The sequence below is a fragment of the Pholis gunnellus genome, assembly GCF_910591455.1.
Source record: "Pholis gunnellus genome assembly, chromosome: 10".
Lineage (NCBI taxonomy): Eukaryota > Metazoa > Chordata > Actinopteri > Perciformes > Pholidae > Pholis > Pholis gunnellus.
The window spans coordinates 11,259,709-11,271,746 of record NC_136537.1 but is presented as its reverse complement, the minus strand read 5'-3'; the positions used below and the strand labels follow the sequence as shown (position 1 = coordinate 11,271,746).

Here is a 12,038-nt window from a genome sequence, read left to right as displayed (position 1 = left end):
CATGAGCTGACATAGCAAACATACACGTGTGACTATAGATATTCTTTTCTGCATGCTGGTGGTGTCACACCCTTTAATATCTAAGACAAAATGAAAGTGACACTGACTAGTTGACTCTTCCTTTGTTGTCTTATACTGCAAGACCCTGAAACTAAAACAGCTAAATGGAATTCAGCCATCATTCCTTTTTTTATATTTATAGCCTACTATACTGTACTTACTGTATGTGCATTTTTAGCAGACTTTCTTCTTTTACATTTTTCATTGATGATGCATCTTATTAAATTCCGTAGTTCAGATAGAGTACACCTGACTGTCTGATTCTTCTTTCTTCATAAATCATAATTTTGTCAATGAACTAAACCGATTTTTTTTGGTGTCACTACAATGTTCCTTTTTTTCTTAAGCGTGTACAACATATAACATTAATAGTTGTATTTCCATAATACTGTAATAAATTATAATTTTAGAAAATGAACTGCCAGGATCCACGTCTGTCGCCTGGTTTGCAGTGAATCGCTCTCCGATGCCACTGATGGATAAATCCCAGGAATGGTAATCGAGCGCAGATAAGATCAGCGGTTAGGTGAACATGGCTCTCTCCAGAGGTTTGAGATGCTGTCAAAGGGTTTTCTCCTGGATACCTGTCCTTATAATAACCTGCGTGGTGTTGTGGTCGTACTACGCCTACGTATTTGAGCTATGTCTTTGTAAGTATGAGACACGGTGTCCGTTCGTTTTGATTTTTTACCGTTTAATTGTAGACGTCGCAGATTTGCCGCACAGCAGTGTTGACAAACATATCGTGTAAAACAGAGCAGCAGCTAGCAAAATAGGCGGAAGTGGTTCAGGGTGTGAGCTTTTATTCAGCTAACGTGACATTTAGCTGTTTAATAAATGACTGGTAATTCAATGTTTCATTGCCTCTCAGAGGTTAGCTCGTGTTTTTATTGTTGTGTCTCCCGCAGCTAGCTACAACCTTATAATCTGGCTAGTCGTGCTAGCCGGTACATGTAGTTCCTCTTTTGAAAGATCAAGCTAGTGTTAGTGGAGACAGATGCTACACTGTTGCTCGTCTCTGGCACCCTGCTAGTGTTTTTATTATGCCCTATTCTTGCTTTTACAGTTACACTCACCAACACACTGGAGAAAGGTGAGTTATACCCACACATTGTTTTGTGCTATAAGCAGTGTGAGCTGCTATACAACACATGACTTATATTTTATGGTTGTTTAGTAAATGAATGTACCTGGTTTCTGTACTTGCAGTGGCCTATCTCCTGGTATTTCATGTTTGCTTTGTGATGTTCTCCTGGACCTACTGGAAGTCCATATTTACCCCTGCTGCATCACCATGCAAAAAGGTATCCTGAACTCTTCGAGATGACGGGCTGAACACCGTGTTGTTGATTTATTGTGCCACAAAACAAGTCTGTAAATATGAAGTTTATATGCATTTGATCATCATGCATGTTTGTTGTTCTAGTTCCAGCTGTCATACTCAGACAAGCAAAGATACGAGATGGAAGAGAGGCCAGATGCACAGAAACAAATCCTGGTTGAGATTGCAAAGAAACTGCCCATCTTTAGTCGAGCTCAATCTGGAGGTAAACTGTCCTTTTTTAAGTTATTTATATTGTTCCTCAGCAAGGATATGATTTCATATGGAACTATGCATTTATGTGCCATATCTCAAAACCAGAGGAGTAACAAGGTACATTAGCCACAGTCCGTCATCTCGCACATAATCTGTGAGTGTTGAAAATAAGTAGGCTAGTGCAGTTAGCCTTGTGTGTGCTCCTGAGCATCCCCCATCCAGAGTAATCAGCCAATGCATCTCGTTCATTAGTGCTGATTGCTAAGACTAAGTTCTAGGCTACAGGAAGTAAGTGAAGGGTAAGCTCAGCTCAAATGTCGTTCATTCAACTGGCCATCCTGTTGTCTCCAGCTATCAGGTTCTGCGACCGCTGCCAGGTACTGAAGCCTGACCGCTGTCACCACTGCTCGGTCTGTGAAACGTAAGTCACTCTTTCCTTCTCAATCCATTCATCTGGAGAGATTGCCCAAGGCCGCCTGGGACCGTTGTGACAGTTAGAAGGTGTTGCTTTGTTTGCACACTATCTCTCAGAGCAAATATCCAAAGGATCAATCGGAGCAGATGTTTACCGCAAGGTATCAGACTGCAATCGCACGACATTGTATGAAAAGCGAGAGATTTATGATATAAAAAGTGGTATTAAAGTATTTACTGCTTTAACAAAGCTGCTGTACTGTAAAAAATGACATACAGAAACAAAATATGTTTTATGTTGAAGGTGTGTCTTGAAGATGGACCACCACTGTCCCTGGTAAGTCCCTCAGCCTGTATTTCCCTGTTTTAAGGAATTTATGCATTAATTAAGTGCTGACACCCACATTTCTTATTCTTTTAGGGTGAACAACTGTGTGGGCTATTCCAACTACAAGTTCTTCCTGCTTTTCCTCTCCTACTCCATGGTCTACTGTGTATTCATTGCAGCAACAGTCTTTCAGTATTTCCTCAAATTCTGGGTGGTGAGTGTCATTAGTCGAAATGATCACTCGTGCTCAACATCACAATGGAGTCATATGACAAAACTTTAGTTGCACATAGTCAGCACTATTGCAGTTCAATAAGAACAGAGAACTAAACCCTGTGTCATGAGTTGTACCTTTTTCTTCTTTCTTTTTTAAAGTCAAGTTTCTCGTTCTCCTGTTTCTCTCTCCCAGGGTGACTTGCCAAATGGGCCCGCGAAGTTCCACGTCCTCTTCCTCATGTTTGTGGCGCTCATGTTTTTCGTCAGTCTCATGTTCCTCTTTGGCTACCACTGTTGGTTGGTGGCCAAGAATAGATCCACTTTAGGTGAGGATCTACATATTTATCGGAGAACCCCTAAGATTCTGCTCATGAAGCTGCTCTCTCACTGCCTCGTGAATGCAGGTCCTAAAGGTAGATGTGGAGCATTAACATCTTTTTTGTAATTATTTTTCTAGAGGCCTTCTCAGCTCCAGTTTTTGTCAATGGACCAGACAGAAATGGCTTCAATGTCGGCACACGCAGAAACCTGCAGCAGGTATTTGGAGAGGATCGGAGGCTGTGGTTCATCCCTGTTTTCACAAGGTGAGTTTGTCGTCAAGAGACGGCAAGTTAAACCGGTTCTCCTCCTCTTGCTCATTAATTCAGTGGTGCAGCTCATTTTGCATCAGCATTTCTTAAATATTAGACTTGGCTCTCTAAGTTGCAATTGAGATAATTAAAATATAAAACCAGAGAACATAACACAGCATGCATGTAATTGAATGTATTGTATGTAATAAAATACAGGGGATGTGGATAGTTGATAGGATGGACAATATAAAGTGGAATGTCTTCAGAATACAGAGTTGTTTTATATGTAACAGTGTTGGAGCTAATGAACAAAATGTAGAATTAGGAATTGGATCAGTGGAGGGGATGAAGTAATGGTCATGGTTCCTTAAGTAGCTTTCATCTTGTTTCATGCACTGGACACGTCAGCCAAGGGAATGGCCACTACTTCCCCTTGAAGAATCGGAGTTCTGAGTCCCACAACCCCTTATTAGCTAATGAGGACATGTGGGAGGAGTCGGAGGACGGCTCTGAGCAAGGAAGCTTGGGTGAGTCCCTTTCATTTTGTCATATGCATATTTATACATCCACACGTTTGTATTTCCTCGAATACAAACTGCTTTTCATTATGTTAAAACTGAAATAATTTTATGTATTTTTTTATTCAAGTTAAAAAAAAATCACCTGATGGACTTGAGTGTGTCTAACCTCAGTAAATCTGCCACTACAAGGAATATAACTGTTGAATAAATACATAGGGTCCCCTCAATTACAACCTTTCACTTAAATATGTCAACAAAATGAAACAAGAATTTTGAGCCTGGTTTATCTAGATGTATGCAAATTAGCACATATTTGATAATATAATGCCTCATTTGCATAATTTAACATACCATTTCAGAAAACTTGTGTTAGTTAATGTAAGTAATCAACTGGAGATGTTTCATGGTGATGTCTTTTAGTTAAAATGCTAAAGGATTGAGCTGCAGTAAATAATGCATTACCAAACCAAAATTGTTTCACTTGTTTTCTCTAATTCCATAATACTTCAAAAAATGTGAGCAGTTGATCTGGATCCATTTTAATAGCCCAACTATTCCATAACCCACGTTAGTATAGTCACAGACGGCACTGGGCACACACTTAAAAACAATAACTAGTCTGTCGAAAGTCACCTTCCAGCACCAACCATACGCTGTTATGAAACTCACTTTGTCACCCTGAAGTAAAAAAGGCTTAAGACACGTGAGTCTGACAGTGAAACAAACCAAACATACAAATGTGTTTATGTTCAAACTTGTGTGTTCAAATTCAGTAATCTGGAGGCCCGACAGTTTGGTTCAAACCGTTCTGTTCTGCTACCACCTGGTGGTCATATGCAACATCATGTTAACTACTGAAGGAGCTGAATCAGTTCCAACAAACACCGGTGAAATAATGCATGCTGACATGTCTTTGTTTTTGTCTTTCTTTCCAGCTGAGGACCAAGACCCCTCTGTTACCATAGAGATGGAAGAATAGTAATTTTAAGGACAATCTACACTTGTACAGAGGACATAGATTACCATCGCACACACAGTGTACCACGAGGCAAATGCATTCCAAACCATGTGGATGTTCAGACACTGGAAAACAAATTCTGAAGGCGAGGCAAACTTGTGGATTAAAACCTGCAATCGGATTGTCTTTGGCACTTCTGCCCACGTTCTAATGATGAATAGAGTAACTCAATGGACAACCAGTAGCATCAGCTCTCCTCTCATGGACAACGGTATCAGTGTGATCCGGACCAAAAAATTGTCAAATATTACCTTGCATACAAATATATATATCTATATATATTTATATAGGTATATATATATATATATATATATCCATCTGGTTGTTCATCTCAAGGCACAGATATATTACTGTTGATTAACAGTAATATATCTGGCACTGTACAATTTTATCTGCCTCTGTTTCATTGTCGGGTTGCACCTTCATCCCCTACTATCTCTGAAGGGTGGTATCTAAATTGACGCACATAATGCTCCAGAGATCTTGCAGCATATTAACATAGGACCTTACTTTATTTCAATGACCATAAGCATATTGTAATACCTGACTTAACCTCCGCCTTATTAACATATTTATTCTTGTCTTTTGGGAGTCCATTTCTCCTAAGAATGTACGCAGCACCCTGCTTGTGAATAGACGGTGCCAACATTTTGGGCACTTATTTAGGAAAGAACCTCTCGTATTATGCTTTAACAGAGTATTTTAGCGTTAATATTGAGTTCAAATGCTATTGCCTATGTCTGATCAGACTGGTGACGGTAATAAAAACAGAACCAGCATATATGTGTAGCTCTGGTTAGCAGCTACAGCTCACTATGTTTGATCCTGAATCTTGAAACCAGAGTATTACAGCAAGGCATAAAGGTATACTATGCAGGAATTTCCTAAAAAAAACCCAAATGTAAAGTAATCCCTCTCAAGCATCACTTCTGATTACGTTATTATATTAGAAGTGTGTGGCAGAGACACTCTGCTCTCTACCTGTAATTTCTCTTTCCCTCTTATTTAGCTGGGATCGTTTCTGAGCTTCTGGGCAGCAGGTGTTTACCACTCAGCCGATAAACAAAAGGTGAGGTCGGGGACTTTATCACAACGTAGTGAGCAAGTTAAATTGCTGTCTCCATCGCTCTCTCTTTGTCTGTGACATGAAGGTACAAAGAGCTGTGTGTCTGTTTGACCGAGCGCGGGGGTGAGACACACACACACATGCAGAGAGGCACCTTCCTGCAGAGTCGTGTGGGCGTGTTTGTTTGTGCTTTAAATCGTAACCGCAGTGAAACAATCAGGAAATAACTATTTATTTCTCTGTTTCACGACACTCCCTCTCTTGATTCACGCTCTCTCTCTCTCTCTCTCTCTGCTCATTGAGCCAGAGGGGCCAATCTGAATGTTGTTTACAAACCGTAAGCGAGACTTGCTGCATAGTATACCCTTTTAATATAATGTTAATAATAATAATTTGTTTGAGTCATATCCTGAATATACTGTATATCTTGACATCATGAGATGATGTTGACTACATATTGCTTATTCAAATAAATGCAGTGAACAGTTAGATTTTACGGTCTGGGATGATCATACGAGATAAACTGTGATCGAGATTTTTTTAAATAATTATCACGATCTTGTTTTCTACCATATCAGCCATCCGTAGAACAGTTGGATGCAAAGTGAAATTAGCTTTTATCATAAGGGCACAAATTCATTCATAGGAGAGCACGTACTGTAGGTTATTCTACTCTGTCTGTTTTCATCTTTTTAAACATGCAGATAACTGTAAATATATATAATTATATATATATAATGACTGATACTCATCCACTGGTTGGTAGAGGTCAGCGATCTTCTGCGATATTATGTTTTCTTTCTTTTTTCTACCTGTGTTTATGTATTGTGACATTTTTAATACCAATGAAACAGATTCTTCTCTGAGAGCATTTGGTTGATGGACTTGTGTATTTAGCCAGTGTACTGAGTTGGAAACTGTCTTTAATTGAGTACACGTATTTATTTAGTATCAGTAAACAGTTCGGCCTTTTATCAAACCTTAATGCTGGTTGATCTTGACACATTAACGTTCTTCATCAGATCTGTTTTTCTACTATGTTGGGAAAGCCAAATCCAGAGAAATACATAACACACATAATCATTGCTTGATTTTTATCTGAGGTGTGATTCATTGTTTGAAAGCATGTACAAAACATTAGGAAAGATGTTGAGTGTTTCATGTAGTCTTCCGTCTATTTATTGTTGTGATCTTCAGCTTTGTTTTTTCCTGTGTATTGTTTACTGATTCATAACTGCTGCAGGCTGTGTCTGTATATTTTGCTCCATCAAGTGAAACTTCAAATAAACTGTGGAAGCAATGTGCTTTTATCAAATAGTGGATATTTATAACATGAGAAGAGGACTAATTATACTTTGCAGATTGGAGTTCAACATTGCTCGAGCACATACAGTATGGTCCCTTTTGGAGTGTGTGATTGTGGCGCTTCCCTTTTTCAAAACTCTCTGAACCATCAAAAGTACCGACACGGTTTCATTCTGTCTTTTAACAAATATAAATTCTTTATTTTCCACCAGTTGTAACATGCAAATAAAATGATCCAAGTTGAACTCTTTATATGGTTCAGTGTTGTCTTCTCTCTTTAGCACGAGAATACACAGCAAAGAAAATAATAAATAAAATCAATCAGATGAACCATTTTGTATCAAGTTAAGGAACTTTGGAGGGATAAAGTAGCAGTATTTGGCACAACAAGGAGAACATGAGCTACATTTAAATAAACAAGACAAAATATAGTCAAAACCATTTCATGTTCCTCAGGTTGTCCTCCGTTCAGTCAGTGCCAAAGTACCTCTGTCCAAAATGTGTCGGAGCCACTGGATGAACCTCCGTGGTCAAGATGGTGATATCAGGGAACTCCTGGATGATAGATTTGGCTCCTGGGAGAAAAGTAAAAAGGTATTACACTTTGTGTAAGGTGTTTTAATGTAACCCAGGATATCCAGCAACACTGCTGTACGAACAAATAGTGTGAAAGTGATACAACAGCAACCTGAGAAACTAACACCCAAAGTCAGACTTATTTTCTATGATGAGGTTGCCATGCCTTCATGCCTTCATGCCTTCCTTTGTCACCAGAGGATGAATCCTGACTTAAGTGTTTCACGTCCATACTGATGTTTTCAGCTTGCCTAACGAAGAATTTCTTGACAGGCTACCTAAAAAAAACTAGTGACCTAATTCATGCCAGCCCCAGTTGTAGCCTAACTACTGTTGAGGCTGACGGAGTAAAGCTGGAAAAGTTGAGCCTCGGCCTACTTCATGATATCGGGAGTCCAGTTCAATACATTACTGAAATGCTGGAAACGCGCCTCATACAGAACCAAACCAATTGCTGAAAACCAGTTGATCCTGAACCACAGCTGGCAGTATAGTACACAAATACACACAAAAAGACAGATAATTACGCCTCTCCTAAAGGTCATCTCGCTCTTTTTAATCCTTTCAGCTGGTGTCCAAGTACAATAAGTCAAGACTGTTCCAAGAACCAGTTTCAGAGACAGATTTGTGTGTTAACATAATGGACTAAACACAAATTCTAATTTATTTTGATATAAATGAAAATAATCCTAATGAATGATGTGCTAATTCCTTAGGCATGCGACATTATCCTCTCAACATGTCGCTAGAGTGCCGAAAATGTTATGTTAACGCCCTTAAGACACGGTGGCACTAGAAGCAAGGTCAAGGGGTTGAAACTAAATGTAATCCCACTCTTGAAAACCATGAATATTCACATTAAATGTCATTGCAATCCGGCAAGTATTTTAACGGAGGGAAAACTACTCTATTGTTCGCTCGTATAAAACCATTGTTGGTTGAACTGCTGAGCAGGATCATCATTGTGGTTCCCAGCAGTAGGGAGACAATGACACACCAGGAACAAGAGCGGAGACAAAGTGTGTGATCTGGTGGGTAAACGAGAGTAAATGGCCGGTGAGCCGGCTGTGGTGGCGTACCGTGAGGCGTGGAGAACAGGCTGAGGAGGATGATGTGTCTGGGCTGGACTCCGTGCTCTATCAACACCCTCACTGCCTCGATCACTGTGTTCCCAGTACCTGCAGACACAGAAAATGTAAGGTTCGACACAAACGTGTTTAAAATCTTGCTCACTCACTTTTACCATGTTTCGGGTTAATAATGTATTACAAGTATTGAGTCATGATTTTGTTCTAAATTGAAGAAAAAAAAAGGGTAACAATTAAGACGGTTTGCACGTAACCGATGTTAGCATCTGTAAAAGGTGCTGGAGCTGTGAGCTGATCGATCTGCCCACGAGTCAGAGCGCTTGGCAGGCTTTCATTTCTGACGCATTTAAACGTGCATCAATGTAATCATATGTTCCATCACTCTGACATGATAGATACTGCCGTCAAACCGGCTTGGTCCCCGTCATAGCAGGAAAATGCTGCTTTGTGACACTGGGAAACCAGAGCTATTAAGATACTATTTTTGTTGGCCCTCATTATGCTATTCAGCAGCTTGGTGGCCAGGCAGTGTATAATTTCCCCCATGAGAGCTATAATTATCAGAACAGTGTGAATGGGTCGCCGGTGTGATGTGGAAATGCAGACTTGCCGATGAAGGTCAATTCAAGGGAGATTTTGTCAAATGAAAAAATACATTTTACAAAATACAAAAAATGGGACATATCTTGACATTTACGCGCTACCGAGGGCGGCAAACTGGACTCATCAGAAAGATAAACTGTGCTCAGCCCTGCGTCACTTACTAAGGATGGGGTACATGAGCAGCACTTTTCTTCTGTACACATCTGGAGGGAACTTGGCGTAGAAGACCTTGGCTTTCTGTGTCTCCTCGTCGCTCTGGATGAGGATCTTGCCGATGCGGATGGAGCGGCAGCAGTCCCGGAGACCCTGCTCCATGGCCTCACCTGTGGGGGGACACGGATTCCATCAAAGAGTTATTTGGAGCCAGTGTGTCCGCATCACTTTTGTCATACATTTGACATTTTCTGCCCTAGCATTACTGTCATAAGAGGATAATATAGGGTTTGCAATAACTGCATTAGGTTTAGCATTTGACAGCAATAAGAGTCTCATTAAATCTGACGGACAAAGAAAGTGACTGCTATGCCTTCAGAGAATATGTTCTGCAAAGTACAGAATTGCCCCATTATTTAACATTAAAATGATCGATAAATGTCACTGACAGAAACAAATTACATGCTGATAAAAAGCTAAAGATCCAGAGCACACAATGGCCTGACCTGAGGAATATGTGCATAACAGAAGGTGCAGTCGGCACAAATCCCATGTGCATGGAAGACATGACACATGTCCTTACAAAAGGTGACTCTAGTTTGTGTGCTGCGGCAGGTTTAACTTACCACTCCTCATTATGCTGACTCCACAGTTGCCTCTTTCAAACTTGACACCTTCATACTTGTACCCTGAGGGGACAAAAGAAGTATGGACGTTCACAAATGTAGCTGCACTGCAACAGCCCACTGGATGGGAGCCCTGCACCTATTCTTTTTACATTTTTGTTATTATAATCTGTTGAGCTCTTGAATGGATCTTCAATGTTGGAGCTCAGTTCTGTGTCCAACCTTTTAAACCTTGATTATTAGAGAAAGAGACCCTCACCTGTTGGAGTGGTTACAGTGCACTCCGAGTAGGGGAGCTGATTCAAACCCTCTTCAACTACTAGTCTGATCTGTTGTTGGAGAAAAAACAAAGCTTACAGCTTGTAGTTTGTGAACGTACACATACAGAACGTAGTGTTGAGTAACGATCTCACCAGTCGATCAGCGCAAAACACAAAGTCTCCTCTGCTGGTTGTCCTGAAGAAATGAATATAAACATTTGGTTAGATAGTTCAGAATGTACTTTTCATGAGGGATGCACCAAACGCTCTTCACGTCTCCTGTTATGATTCATAACTTTATGGTATTGACACTTGGCACTGATCCTACACCAGTGTCCTCACAGTGTGGAGCCAATCGGGAACATTCCTGTGGTAAGGTGAGGTAAAATGAGGCTGAAACTGCACAAAACATTCTTTTGATGCTGGGCCAAAAATGTTTATATCATTCTAGAGGGCTTTTAAAATGATATAGTTAAAATTATTATTTATTACAACAGTGACCAAGAAACAGTATTTCACCTCTTAACACCCAGTTCCTCTTATTTCGCCTTTAAGTAGCTTTAAGGCTGGAAAATCATTTTATTCCACAGACACTGCATGTCTTTCTTCAGCTTGTTCCAGACCTTCATATATGATGGTCACACTGCGTGAAATATTTTTAATATATTTGGTATTGTTGCAAACTCTGGGACGTCTACTGGATACTAAAGATACTGTTCTGTGGGTTTGAGGGATGTTTGGCTGCACAGCACCAGTGTGACTGTTTGATTGGATCACTCATCAATACCACTGTGCTGATATCCATCATATACACCAACCAACAGAACTACATATACTATCATAACATTCAAAGTTAGGGCCAGAAGACATATCAATATAGCCCACTCTATTCTGATCAGTTATATGAGACGAGACTGTATAGTTATTATATTGTTGCTAATTTAATTAAAGGCTTTTTTTTTGTGAGCATCTAAGGTAAAACAAACCCAAACTGAATTAAGTATTGTTTCACATACACAACTTTAATCTGTAGCACAGCCATCCTATTTGTTGTGGTCTGTATGCCGAGATGGAAGAGTGGGGACTCACTTGTCTCTGATTATGGTCTGTAATTCACGGATCTGGTCGTTCAGAGGGAGCAGCTTCAGCTGAGGTCCCAGGTTATCTGGGATGTCAGTCTGTTTGGTGGCATCAGATGGTTCAGAGTTGGACAGCACTGCAGCCACATCACTACTGCTGCTGCTACTACTGCTGCTGCTGCTACTGCTGTTATTGTTGTTGTTGTTTGAAAACCGTACTTGCTTCATTGGATGCTCCTGGCCACTGTTCACATTGTTCAGCTGCTGATTGTGGCATGGCATCCTGAGTGCGAGATCAAAGAGGGTTTCACTTAAAACTGAGCTAAAGACAGACCTGCGTTTCCTTGACCGAGCGACCCAGTTCAACCGCTGTCTGACAAAAGAAGGCAACGTGTTCTTGCTTTTAGCCTCGGCTGCTGTTTTGAAGTGAGGTTCTCGGAGTCGCGCGGCTGCCACACAGAGAAAGCCCACCAGCAACACGTTCACCGACCTTTGGGTACTCAGTCCCGTCGCGTTGAAATCAAACCTGCGGCTGATATTTCGTTAAAAAAGTAGTGTCAAGTGCAGCGGCTCGTATGCTAGCTTTGACACTGACAGCGTTGGCGAAGACCGGACA

General features: G+C 40.5%; 2 protein-coding genes across 2 annotated transcripts; one reads left to right on the top strand and one right to left on the bottom strand.

Annotated features, from left to right (window-relative positions):
• The first annotated feature begins 568 nt into the window (after positions 1 to 568).
• Positions 569 to 4,720, top strand: zdhhc15b (zDHHC palmitoyltransferase 15b). Its single transcript, XM_079167375.1, has 11 exons — positions 569 to 710; positions 1,127 to 1,153; positions 1,270 to 1,364; positions 1,487 to 1,607; positions 1,949 to 2,018; positions 2,316 to 2,348; positions 2,433 to 2,553; positions 2,749 to 2,881; positions 3,013 to 3,139; positions 3,536 to 3,654; positions 4,584 to 4,720. Exons 1-11 carry the CDS (start codon positions 593 to 595, stop codon positions 4,625 to 4,627), a joined length of 1,008 nt encoding a protein of 335 aa, XP_079023501.1. The 5' UTR covers positions 569 to 592; the 3' UTR covers positions 4,628 to 4,720.
• uprt (uracil phosphoribosyltransferase (FUR1) homolog) lies at positions 4,648 to 12,016 on the bottom strand. Its single transcript, XM_079167376.1, has 7 exons — positions 11,433 to 12,016; positions 10,497 to 10,539; positions 10,343 to 10,412; positions 10,084 to 10,146; positions 9,466 to 9,627; positions 8,693 to 8,791; positions 4,648 to 7,612 (listed from the first exon to the last, which is right to left on the bottom strand). The coding sequence occupies exons 1-7, from the start codon at positions 11,702 to 11,704 to the stop codon at positions 7,506 to 7,508; spliced, it is 816 nt and encodes a 271-aa protein (XP_079023502.1). The 5' UTR covers positions 11,705 to 12,016; the 3' UTR covers positions 4,648 to 7,505.
• Between the last annotated feature and the right edge of the window lie 22 nt (positions 12,017 to 12,038).